The sequence below is a fragment of the Montipora foliosa genome, chromosome 1 (genome assembly GCF_036669935.1).
Source record: "Montipora foliosa isolate CH-2021 chromosome 1, ASM3666993v2, whole genome shotgun sequence".
NCBI lineage: Eukaryota > Metazoa > Cnidaria > Anthozoa > Scleractinia > Acroporidae > Montipora > Montipora foliosa.
In genome coordinates, this window is record NC_090869.1 from 69609432 (window position 1) to 69621034 (window position 11603).

Sequence of the window (11603 nt, forward strand, 5' to 3'; positions counted from 1 at the left end):
GAGCAGGATTGGAGTTTGGCCGTTGATGTTGTTTCATCCTTGCTCTGGCCCTCGTCTCGTCCCTCGAAGTTTGTCACATGATAGTGAACTAGCTACCACGTGACAAACTTCACTGATGAAGACTAATGGTTTCAGTCCAAACGTCTGTTAATAATTAAGATCAAAATTTCCTGAAAAAAGATTTAAAAATTCCTCACTTGAATTGAACCTGGATGAATAACAACATTCACTTTCAAATCATACAATGTAGCTTTAATTTTATACCTAGACAAGCTGCTCGCTTTCTGGCACAAAAAAGGAGAGCATCAGTCAAAACATCAACTCTATGATTAGGCCTCATTTTCTTGGTCATTCAGCCAAACCACCTCAAAAATGACCAAAGACATCCATCAGCAAGCCCGAAGCCAGGGACCCTCCGAGGACTCAATTTTATCTGAAAGATATTTAGTACAACAACCAACTGAGCTTCATACATGTATACTTAGGTTTAGCATATAGTTCAATAATACTTTAAAAACCAAAAAAGTGTCTGTCTCATGCCCTTCATCTCTGTAACAAAATAACTATAAAAATAACTATAAACCGTAGCAAAATAACCGTGTACTGTATAATAAGTTAAAATACATAAGTATGATGTTATCAAAGACATAGTTGAGAACCACACTGGATATGCAAGTCTGGATAGCATAAAAGAATGTGCAAAACATGTCTGACAACAACAAAATAGTTATAATTGAGCATTTAAGCCGTAATTCTCAGCAAAAATCATGGTCCACAAACACCTTAGTACATGTAATTCACTAAAGAATGGAAACTACATGATGCGTGCATAGTTGAAATTTTCTGCACATTTTTGGTTCATTTGTCAAAAAGATAACAAGAAACCAGATGTGCTATTCAAATACATTTACATAACACATTGTGTATACAACTCATTGGCACTGCATTTGCTCACCTTTCACCATGCTTCATATTGATGCACCTCTTGGGGAATTCATGATGGCAAGCTCTACCAAATATGGCTGTCTCACTTAAAGCTAAATACCAAGACCTTGATCGAATGGCATTTCCAGCTAGGAACTCACCACATGTCCGTAGCAATGATAATTAAAACAAGCTAACTGGGTCAACGACTGCCAATTAAACTTGTAACTCCCAACAATAATGGTGATGACTATCTTCAAGTTGGATCGAGGAATTCATTAATTGACAAACTTTTCTGCAATGTGAACATCAGCCAAAGAAACATTAATTGAGAAGGATAGTAACAAGCATCAGACTTACTCCTCAGTTGTGCATCTAATTTACATTTTACTTAATGGCATGTTTTTAATTAAAAATTGACTTTCAATAACCATTTAAAAGTAATATAACGGGCAACCTAAAACCCGGAATCCAGAATCCAGAATCCAGAATCCAGAATCAAAGGTCATTGTTTTACCAATACAGAGAGTAAAAACTATCCTAAACGTTCATAAAAGCTAACCTTAGGCCTTAAAACATTTGTTTTGGCCTAATTAGGCCTAAGGTTAGCTTTTATGAATGTTTAGGATAATTTCTACTCTCTGTATTGGAAAAACAATGACCTGTGATTCCGGATTCCGGGTTGTAGGGTTGCCCTAATATTATATAATAACACCTAAATCCTTTGATTTCTAGATTTTGCAACAACAATCAGGTTACATAATTTGCAAATTCCTATGATGATTCTCTACTTTTGATCAGACTTGAAGATTGTAAACTAATCAACTAATTCATCCAAACAATGTGGGAAGATTCATAATAAACAATTTTTGATCATTAGCAACTCTCGAGGATCTTGCTTTGCCAGCTTCATATGCCTAAACTATGGAATGAGTTACAGTACCATCCAACATACGAATGGCTGGTAGTACAGCTGTAGTACTGTTGAGGGTTTTAAAAGGCTTTTGAAGAGCACGCAACTTTTTTAAGTTGGCTTTTTCTAGCTACTGTAAATATATTTCAATTTTAGTTTGTACAGATAATTACATGTACGCTTTTTAAAATGTTTATTGCATTTTACTCTATTGTTCTTATCTATGCAAATTTATTTTTATTAGTTATAGACAATTTAATGTAGTGCACAATTGAACATTCTTATGGAAACTGTGCAATAGGAGTAATAAACTATTCTTATCAGTAACAACGAGCTTCAGGCATCCACACCAACAGCCATTAATGCAATGCACATTTTAAAGTTATGTCACATACATGTAGGTAGTTGCAGATTATAATTCTTGCATGAAACCAAAACAGAGAGTGTGCAGTATGGACTGAAATACACCTTTAAACTTCTACAATTTTCTAAATATTGCCCCTAAAGAAGGCCAAAAGCTGAGAAATACCGGCTGTACAATATACGAGAAGTTACTGTTATGGCATATACATGTAAATGCATGTTCAATAAATTAACACTAAGTAAATCTTGCAATCATGCTCATGTCTTGATATTTACAAAATTACCTGAATTCTTTAAAACTGTCAATTATCACAGGGTATAACTTGCGTTGATTCTGCAGAAATTTAATAACAAAAGGTAAAAAAAAAATAATGCACTTGAGTCAAGTATAAAAAAAGGGAGTTGACTTTACATTAGTTATCACAGAACTAAGCGAGCTCACTTAAGATAATGATATTTATTATTCAAAGCACAAAATTAATTGACCCTAAAGATTCAAATGGTGCTTTAGTTAATAAGAAAAACCCAGTAGGAGACTGACCCGCTAATAGAGCATATAGTTTGTAGTCCCTGGGTATTATCATTTAAAAATTAACTGACCAGTGGTACTGTAGGGCCAGTTAATAATTACATGAGTAGGACATTTCATTGTAAGAAATTATTGATTGATGGCTGTTTACATCAGTCACAAAGAAAACTCGTCTTCAACTAAGTGAGAATGGACAATTACATGCAGGGGTTACTATCAAGGGTTCATATTATTTTATTTCATTCAGATCACTACCACCCACTTTGAGTTGGTTCTCGTTGATTAAAAACTTCATGACCAGGTCTAGGAAGCTGACGATATTAACATGTATATTGGCATCTATCTTTTGCATGATTACGCCGGCATGAATATGTAAAGAATAACATCACTAACGCAAACAAGACTGTGAGCTCTTTACTACACAGTCTTTGCACTTTTTCAGCCACAACCAAAGATAGAGCTTAGCTTTCATGCCTGAAACCAATATTATTGTTGGATACAGTACTTCCACTATAGAAGACAGAACTGAGAACAAACAACAAGGAGATTACAGATGAATCAATAGAAGCAGCAGCCCAATAGGTAACTTGTGCATTTTGAAAGCGTAGGTTGGACAATGCCTTCTTTAACTGGAGATCTCTGAAGTCGAGGAGAAAGGAGGATCAGAATGGCCTTTGAGAAACCTGGGACATACATGTGTGAGACCATCGATAATAACAAATTTTCCTCCTACAACAAACGTATAGTGAAACAATACCCTGAGCTCCCCAACATGCATCTTCATTTCTGCACCCTTAATACACTATTAATCAGCACTTTCATTATTTTTGGCAATTTTAAAAGCAATAATAAATTACTTTACATTTAGAGCAGTCTGCAATACTCCGACCAGAATATTAAAGGACTTAACTGGTTCATACATTGTCTAAGTAAAGAAAGAAATATTAGTGTGCACAGCATATCAAAGAGGAAGCCTAAGTTTACATGTGTTCAAGCATATACGTACTACTTACGACGTATAATAATGCAATTTCTCACCTTTAAAATTTCGACATGATGGAATATATGAAGTGTCTTGTGTTTTTCTACTGCGCAAGACTCGCATAAGCTCATTGAGATTGAGGGACCACAATCAAGGCAGCGACAAGTAGCAGCACAAGCACAGAAAAAACGTGATTCCAAGAACGATCCTTCAATTCCGAGGGTGGTAAGTAGTGCGGTCTCCCGCACCTTTGACCAAGCCTCTTCAGCTCTACGAAGTCTTTGCAAATGAACAGTGTCCCCTTCCTCTTCACCTTCACTCCCCATATGTAAATCGGAGCAAAAAGAACCGTCACCTTGATCATCAGCCGTTGCTGGGTGATCCTGAGTTTCATCGACCACTACACTGGTGCCTCCACAGGTGCCGCAAGAATCCCCTACAGCATCACAACTTATAGGCAATGTTGTCTTGGTATTACTACATCTTCTTTATGATACCTTACACTGACTTGAGCCTTGATTTCCCCTTAGTAGCGTGGAAGTGGAACAACATAAAGAATGGACTTCAAAAGAAATCCCAGCAAGTACGTCGCCGAACCAGTAACGAAGAGATCGACATGTTGATCGAAATACTTAGCGGCCCATACACCCGCCGACGGCGAAAGTAGCTTATGCTTTACCCTAATCTATCTCACTTGAGCTTAAAAAATGAGCTTACCTTGCTATACAAGATTGCTATTTAACACAATCGAGGCAAAACAGAATGTACTCATAACAGCATTCCCAGAATTCTATACAAATGAGAAACAAGTGGTACTATAGTATACGATGATCGGCTTACAGCCGGTACGATGGGTATCATTTTTACGGCTGATAGCCAGTACTCGCCATGTGAATCGGGTGAACATTTCCCGTTTGGCCCCGTTTTTAGACAGTGGTCAGCGGCTTCAATGCAAACACAAATTTCAAGATGGCGACTCGAGGTACAAATAATCGAGGTTAGCAGGTCCATTATTAACCCGGAAAACATTACCCGTGTCTTTTCTCTGGCGTCGAAAAATAACGAAAACTTACTTGATGGAGAAAAACTTTCCCTCTCAATCATTTGACATTGTTACGGTGTTTGAAAGACATAGTGAAGTTGAGTATAAAATTAAAGGTGACGTGGAACTTTCTACGACATTTAATTTTGCAGGATCTAGAAGTGCATCGACTGAGGAGATGCTGGAGACTGAAAATAACCGAATGGTAGATGATTTAGCAGCGAAAGTATCACGCCTGAAAGGGGTTAGAAGTTTTTCGTGTGTATTTTATTGCACCACTGCGGGTAACTTGCGATTAACATGTTTCCTTATCCATGCTTTGGAGCCATCATAGGGCAATCCATATGGAAATTATCGGAAGCTTCTGAAGAACGAAACACATAACAATAAGCACTATTGTTATTCAAGGATATGGAAATAAGTGGCCCAGCATTCTATAATTTAGCCCATGCTTATTATTTGTAGTGTCCATCAGTCTTGATATCTCGTTTTTTGATGTGATCCTGTATATATATTTTTTGTAAATATCTTAATATCTATACGTTTTTATCTCTTTGCTATTTTTACTGATCACCGGTTTATACCAGCAAATCTTTTGATTTTGCTGATCGGTCTTTTCAGTCTAAATAAAGATATTATTATTATTATTATTATTATTATTATTATTATTATTATTATTATTATTATTATTATTATTATTATTATTATTAGTTGTACCATTGTCGAATCTGTCAGTATATAAAAAAAATTGCTTTCCATTATCTTATTGTTTTAGATTGCTATCGACATCGAGAATGAGTCCAAACAGCAAAATAATTACCTTGATGGAATGGTAAGTGACGATGTACTATAATTTAAAAAAAATTATTACCGTAAACTCCTGGGTTGTATTCAATTCAAGTACAACAGATCTAGACTGTAGTTACCCCTTCCTCATGCCATCTTATCATGAGATTGCAGTTGCATAATCTTTTCTGATTTCTGTGAAGATGCTTTACTTCACTGTGAAGTTACCCTTTTTAATTATTTCCATTCCATTTTGCCATGCATCTGTTTAGTAAGAGATACATACATACATACATACGTTTATTGTAACTCCCAATTTGGGCTTTTCGGTTACAATGTCTAAAAATATATATAAATTGAAAAGAGAAAAAGGAATAATATAATAAACGTTACATTTAAAAGCTAGAATCAGTTACAAAAGACCTCTGAATATAATTTACAAGTTAACTGAACACAAATGTCCTCCACTTAATAGCTTCTGCGCTAAGAACAAAAAAGTGGCAAAGTCAAGATGATCGCTGAGTTTGTCATTGATGTGCTTGCCACATTTTTATGTCTTCTGTGATCTATTACTGAAAAGACCCACAGCAACGTGGAATCTGTTTGTTTTATGCTTGTATAATAAAGAATAAAACGTTTTTGATGAGGACGTCAGCTATGCATCTGGGTCCGGTTCCTCGAAAGCCAATTAACGCTAATCTAAGATTAAAAATTAACCAAGCAGTTTATTTCTCTACTCCCAAATGCTGTTCAACGCAGATTTTCGGCAGAACTTTACATGAGAAGACGTCAATCTTGAAAAACAAAAATAGGCAAAAGAAACTTTCTCCAAAAAGTTGAAAACGTGAAACAAAAGTTTACGCTAATCCTGGATTAAGTTAATCGGCTTTCGAGGAAGCGGGCCCTGTTCTCTAATAGATCATAGGTGTGAACCAATCAAATTGTGTGCATTATTGAGCGTTTGAAGTGAAGTAGCTCCACTTCTTTCATGAATTTGCCTCACATATTTAGAGATAGGCTTTTATTAAAGATCTGAGGCAACATAATGCAAGTTGATCTTTGCCATGTCTAAAAATAGATGTGACTGTTTAGATACGGTTGTGGGAAAGTGATCACTCTGGCTTGTGTCTGTGTTTCATCGGAGTAAACAGAACCATAAAGAATCGCAATAAGTACAAAGATTCATGATAATTATTGTTAGGATTACTACAACAATAACTATAATTTAAAAAATTAAATTACTGGTACTAGTTCATTGAACATACCCAGTCGCTTCCCAAAAGAGAGAATGTTTTTTTTTAGTATTGACAGCTACTTTCACAAGTGTTGGACAAGGTGGCTTTCCTGTCATGTATCTTATACCCTGACTTGAATTCTTGAGACAGATAGTTTTATCTCAGCATGTAATCTCTTCAGAGCACATCAGAAAGTCTACAATTTGTAACATTGTAACCTATTCTTTGCAGGGAGATGAATTTGGCAGCTCTTCTAGTCTATTAAGTGGCAGTGCTGCACGGTTGTCAAAAATGATTGCCTCTGGACGATCAAACAGAAAAGTCATGTGCTACTTAATAGCAGGGCTTGTGGGACTCTTCTTTGTTGGATATTACGCACTCAGTAAAGTTATCATCAAATAGTAAAAATGAAGGGATTACGGCCATCGATTTCCTTGTCTAACTAATGACATTTCTCAATGTACTGAAGACCAGAGTCAAAGTTTTTATCTACAGTTGTATTCCAAGCTCTCTATAGTAGTTGTGTAGATTAGGGAAAGTGTGGGTGGGCAAAGTATAACAATTATAATAATAATTATTATTTATGATCATGGATAAAAATTATATTAATAGAGAAACAGTGATGGCATCACAGTTACGTTACAATGTACTCTGTGGAATTTTGACTAGTTGACTACTGGCAATAACTGAAATTTAGTTTTATTCAGAACCAGTATTGCATGAGGTTAATAATGTTCTAGCTAAAACACTACTATTACACATGTAAGTATATCTTCTGGCAATCACTGAATTGTCGTCTTCACAGAGCATACACCTTGGTGGAAAGCCGAGCTCCAGAGTATCTTAACTGTAGTGTTGCAAGCCCGGGAATATTTATTTCCAACTGATCTACTGCATTTGTCGTAATCTGACTGCACATACTCAGGTCAAGATGAGACAGATTGCGGCCATGTTTTGCTAATGTAAGAATGCTTTTGTCTGTAATGTTATCACACTTTGATGCATCAAGTGTCACAAGTCGCTCAAGATGAATTGCAACTGAAGAGAAACCAGCATCAGTTACTTGGGTACATCCACTAAACGAAAGCTGCTCCAAAGAATGTAGACATTCTGCTACCTCAGTCAGTCCACTGTCTGTAATCTGCAACAGATAAACACCAAACGTTCATCTTGTTGACTACATATTGTTTAAAGTACAGTACTTAAAAACGTTTCTATCAGAAAGTTTTCAACAAGCAAAATCAATGTTTAACAAATTACAAAAATGAATAAAACAGAGATTCGATTCCATTTTTTAGTTGCATTTTTTATCTCCTCTTCTGTTAACATGCAAGTTTCTTCCCATCAACTTTCGCGCTTCTGTAGTCAATCAACAGTCTCCATTCGGATCCACACACACATTAAGCAATATGGAATCCCTTTCAGTAGTGTTGGCACATTTAAAGGCACTGTTACACAGTCTGTACAAGTGTCTTGTAGCAGTTTAGGCTGGTTAATTATAATGGGACATTCACACCATGTCCAGCAAAGTCCAGAAGCACCTTTGCTGGTCTTTTTGTTCTTAATCCTTGACACATGATCTATATTTTTACAAGCAGGGGTTCTACATGTATATCCTCTACATGAGCCCTAACAAGATAAATAGGCCCATTTCTCTTGCTTGTGTTTGTAGGCTGCTTGCAGCATTTGTAACTTGTCGGCTGTATCACTGAAGGTTGCTAGAATTACATCTAGGTATATATGTCATTAAAATTAATAATAGTAATAATGATGTTTATAATTTACAAATAATAATCCCAGTACATGTTATTATTATTATTATTATTATTATTATTATTATTATTATTATTATTATTATTATTATTATTATTATTATTATTACGGTATTACCTGACCTGTGTACACATATTTATGTTCAAAAATGTAAGATTTTTTAACTGGCAGATGCTTCTGAGTCCTTCATCTGTGATACATGTGCAGTGGCTTATGTCTAAACTCTTCAGCTTTCTCAGGTGTTTTATGCCTCTTAACACCTGAAAATGGAAAATTTCATCAAACTGAGTTCTGACAATAATATTGAGATTTCTATGGAACTTAGGTTAAGTACTTTTTTATCTTTCAAAAAATAATTTATGTAATTTCAAAAATTTAGGCTTTTCTCTTCTCTGTTGTACAGCAAGGATCTGAGTAGTTTTCTTGCTCGCACTATTCAATCAAATTACCAGAAAATGCATATTTAGCTTCTGATTAGATACTGTTCACTTGCTTCAAACAACGTCAGTGAATTATTGAAGGAGTTCATTCTTTTCTAGCATTTGCTGTAACTACGAAGGTGGGGTTAAAACCATGTAATAACAATAAATATAACCATACTAAAATATACTTTTCTTGTGTCTTGCCTTTTTGCTCTTGTCTATGTCTACTCCTTGATGATCCTTTTGCTCATGAACAAGTCCCAATAGACCATTGTCTGTGATGTTAATACACCAACTGAGTCTTAGTGACTGCAACTGAACTAGAGAGTCTGTTATTGCTGAAAGCCCAATGTCAGTAACATGAAGACAAGAGCTGAGATCAAGCTGTTGAAGATTGAGTAAAATAGTTGAAAACCTTGAAATCAGTTCATCCGATATTGAGCTGCAGCCATTTAGAACAAGGACTCTAAGTGGAATGTCTTGACTTATTCCCTGTTAGAAAAAATCATAATCACAATAGTCATTTCATAGTTCCTTTGACCCTCTTCGTCAGTAGCCCCAAGCCTGGTACTGTGTCTTTCTAATTTAAACAAGGAAGTGGAAGTGTTATGAAACAGAGGAGGCCAGGTTAGACATGGCATCAGCTTTGGTCACACTCAACTGCTGGTTATGGCCAATGTTGAAACTTAAACCAGGGCCTGCTTTAAAGGAATGCACAAGGATGTAATCCATCCAGTGCAATCCTTGCCCTTATTTATTAAATATAACTTCAAGAAAGCATGATTAAGAAACAGTGCACAAAACATACATGTAACCTCACATTACCTGTGACCAACATAGGAGATGTGAAAGGCCAATGTTGGACAGCTGATAGCAGGAATACAAGTTTAATGATTCCAAGTTGACTAAAAGACTTTTAACAGTTGATAATGCAGGATCAGTTATTTGTCTACAGCTGTTTAGATCAAGGACTCTCAAATGTTCCATATGTTTACCAATACCAGTAAGTGTTTTGTTTGTGATATCCATGCAGGCAAGCTTTAGAATTTCAACTGAATTCTGGAATTTAATGAGTGATACAACTCCATTGTCTGTCAAATGCTTACAAGCAGTCAAATTTACACCTTTGAGTTTTAGTTGCGGAATCTGAGAAAATGTCTGCATCACATCATCAGTCATATCGGATCGACTTATGTCAAGGTACTTTAAGGAAGCAACCTTTTTTGCAAGCTTTTCCCATGTTGATGTTGTAATACCTTTGCATCCAGAAATTGATAAATTAACAACCAATGGCAATGTATCTGCTATTTTCGACACCAGAAAATCTGAGATGTCTTTACAAGCATTTAAATCAAGCACAGCAAGATGTCTCCAAACCAAGGAACAGTCACTAAGCCAGTTGGCATCCTTTACCATATCAAGTTGCCTACAACGGCTTAAGTCTAGATGAAGTATGTTGGGGCAGCACTTGCTTAAAGTGTCAAGTAACGAGGCATTGACGCACCTACAACCTTGAAGAGATAGAGTTTTCAAATTTGAGCCAAGTTGTTTGCAAACTTGAATAATTTGAGCTGCAGTCGACATGTGCTTAAATTTCAAATATTGAATACAACGTCGTTGAAGACTGTCAACAAGCAAATTTGAAAATCGTTCTCTTCTTGTTCCAAGGCTGATGAATGCACTTCTCCACAGAATGGGATCTTCCGCCGCACGGGACCATACATAACACACAAGAGCTGCACATTTCACATCGGATATTGGAAGAAATCGAAAGATATAGGACATTACTTCTAAAGGTAAACATGATATAGGAGTTTGTTCTCTTCTGTTTACATCCCGAGGCATTACGCTTACGATGTTAGTGAAATTATTCCCTTGGTCGGCATTGTAATGTAGAAGTCTTTGAATTATCAGATTGATGGTCTGTTTATCTTCAATAAGAAATCATATAAAATCTTTAGAATGGTACTCTACGTTAGCTTTGGCGCTCTACAAAGGTTACTGCTGAACAACAGTCGTGTCCCCATTTCGGTTATAACTTCTAGTTCCTAGAAAGACAGTGGAAACCCCAACCGCTTTGACAATTCCTCCATATTCTTTCGGTAAGTACTTCATTTATCCCTTATTATTATGTATTCAATTTCAAAATATCTGCATGTTAGAGGATCACGTGACAAATGCCAACCGTTTCTGTTCCGACAAGGAGCAAGCGGGTTGGCTCAAATCTGGTAGGTAATCATTTTATAAGTGCCTTTTCAGGCTATTTTCGTCTACAGAAGCCACCAGGCTGGCATCATTAAGCTAGAATGTGGGTAAAGGCAAGCCTTTGAAAGAAAACAGAGGCGAGAGATGGTTTCATGCAGACTGGGACGTCTAAAAGGTCCTAAAATGCTCTGTTGTAAACATGGCGGTTCACGAGTGAAGTTGTCTCTCTGGCCTTTCTGTGCACGAATTCCAGGACCTACTGACACAATCTGGGCAAGTTTTGAAAGCTAAAACCTTCAATCGATGCGTTATTTTGCTGGTAGGACTGGGTGGCCCGACACTTACGAAAAAAACTATGAAATGAGAATCGGGAGTCTTCCCTTGTCATGGAATGGCAGAATTATCCAGAATTCTTTTCGGGCTCATCGA

General features: G+C 36.3%; 3 protein-coding genes across 9 annotated transcripts in view; 1 reads left to right on the forward strand and 2 right to left on the reverse strand.

Moving 5' to 3' along the window:
* The window catches only part of LOC138007120 (uncharacterized), a 9435-nt gene extending 4813 nt beyond the window's left edge, over positions 1–4622 (reverse strand). Inside the window, exons 1-5 of one of the 6 annotated variants that reach the window (XM_068853881.1) lie at positions 4429–4602; positions 3768–4147; positions 2485–2534; positions 956–1219; positions 265–433 (exon numbers count right to left, since the gene is read on the reverse strand). In XM_068853881.1, the coding sequence (XP_068709982.1) occupies positions 265–352 (88 nt within the window). In that variant the 5' untranslated portion in view covers positions 353–433; positions 956–1219; positions 2485–2534; positions 3768–4147; positions 4429–4602. The other 5 variants (XM_068853875.1, XM_068853890.1, XM_068853867.1 and 2 more) reach the window with 5 other exon arrangements.
* Positions 4623–4642: 20 nt separating this feature from the next.
* Positions 4643–9156, forward strand: LOC138007157 (BET1-like protein). The gene is made up of 4 exons (XM_068853914.1): positions 4643–4708; positions 4906–4997; positions 5529–5585; positions 7006–9156. Exons 1-4 carry the CDS (start codon positions 4681–4683, stop codon positions 7174–7176), a joined length of 348 nt encoding a protein of 115 aa, XP_068710015.1. The 5' UTR covers positions 4643–4680; the 3' UTR covers positions 7177–9156.
* Positions 6926–11077, reverse strand: LOC138007113 (F-box/LRR-repeat protein 14-like). 2 transcript variants are annotated; one of them, XM_068853858.1, is made up of 4 exons: positions 9795–11077; positions 9174–9461; positions 8665–8807; positions 6926–7915 (listed from the first exon to the last, which is right to left on the reverse strand). In XM_068853858.1, exons 1-4 carry the CDS (start codon positions 10812–10814, stop codon positions 7897–7899), a joined length of 1470 nt encoding a protein of 489 aa, XP_068709959.1. In that variant the 5' UTR covers positions 10815–11077; the 3' UTR covers positions 6926–7896. The 2 variants fall into 2 exon arrangements, with proteins under 2 accessions (XP_068709959.1, XP_068709949.1); XM_068853848.1 differs by having other exon boundaries at positions 8670–8807; positions 9795–11073.
* Positions 11078–11603: the final 526 nt, after the last annotated feature.

What these genes read in the sequence shown, in the direction of transcription:
- LOC138007113 (XM_068853848.1), bottom strand. Translation starts at nt 10,814, where the DNA reads ATGCCTCGGGATGTAAACAGAAGAGAACAAACTCCTATATCATGTTTA. An exon ending in ATCTCCTATGTTGGTCACAG is followed by an intron (nt 9,462 to 9,794) that starts GTAATGTGAGGT and finishes TTTTTCTAACAG; the next exon opens with GGAATAAGTCAAGACATTCC. An exon ending in ACATAGACAAGAGCAAAAAG is followed by an intron (nt 8,808 to 9,173) that starts GCAAGACACAAG and finishes TTCCATTTTCAG; the next exon opens with GTGTTAAGAGGCATAAAACA.
- LOC138007157 (XM_068853914.1), top strand. Translation starts at nt 4,681, where the DNA reads ATGGCGACTCGAGGTACAAATAATCGAG. An exon ending in TCGAGGTACAAATAATCGAG is followed by an intron (nt 4,709 to 4,905) that starts GTTAGCAGGTCC and finishes TTAATTTTGCAG; the next exon opens with GATCTAGAAGTGCATCGACT. An exon ending in ATAATTACCTTGATGGAATG is followed by an intron (nt 5,586 to 7,005) that starts GTAAGTGACGAT and finishes TATTCTTTGCAG; the next exon opens with GGAGATGAATTTGGCAGCTC.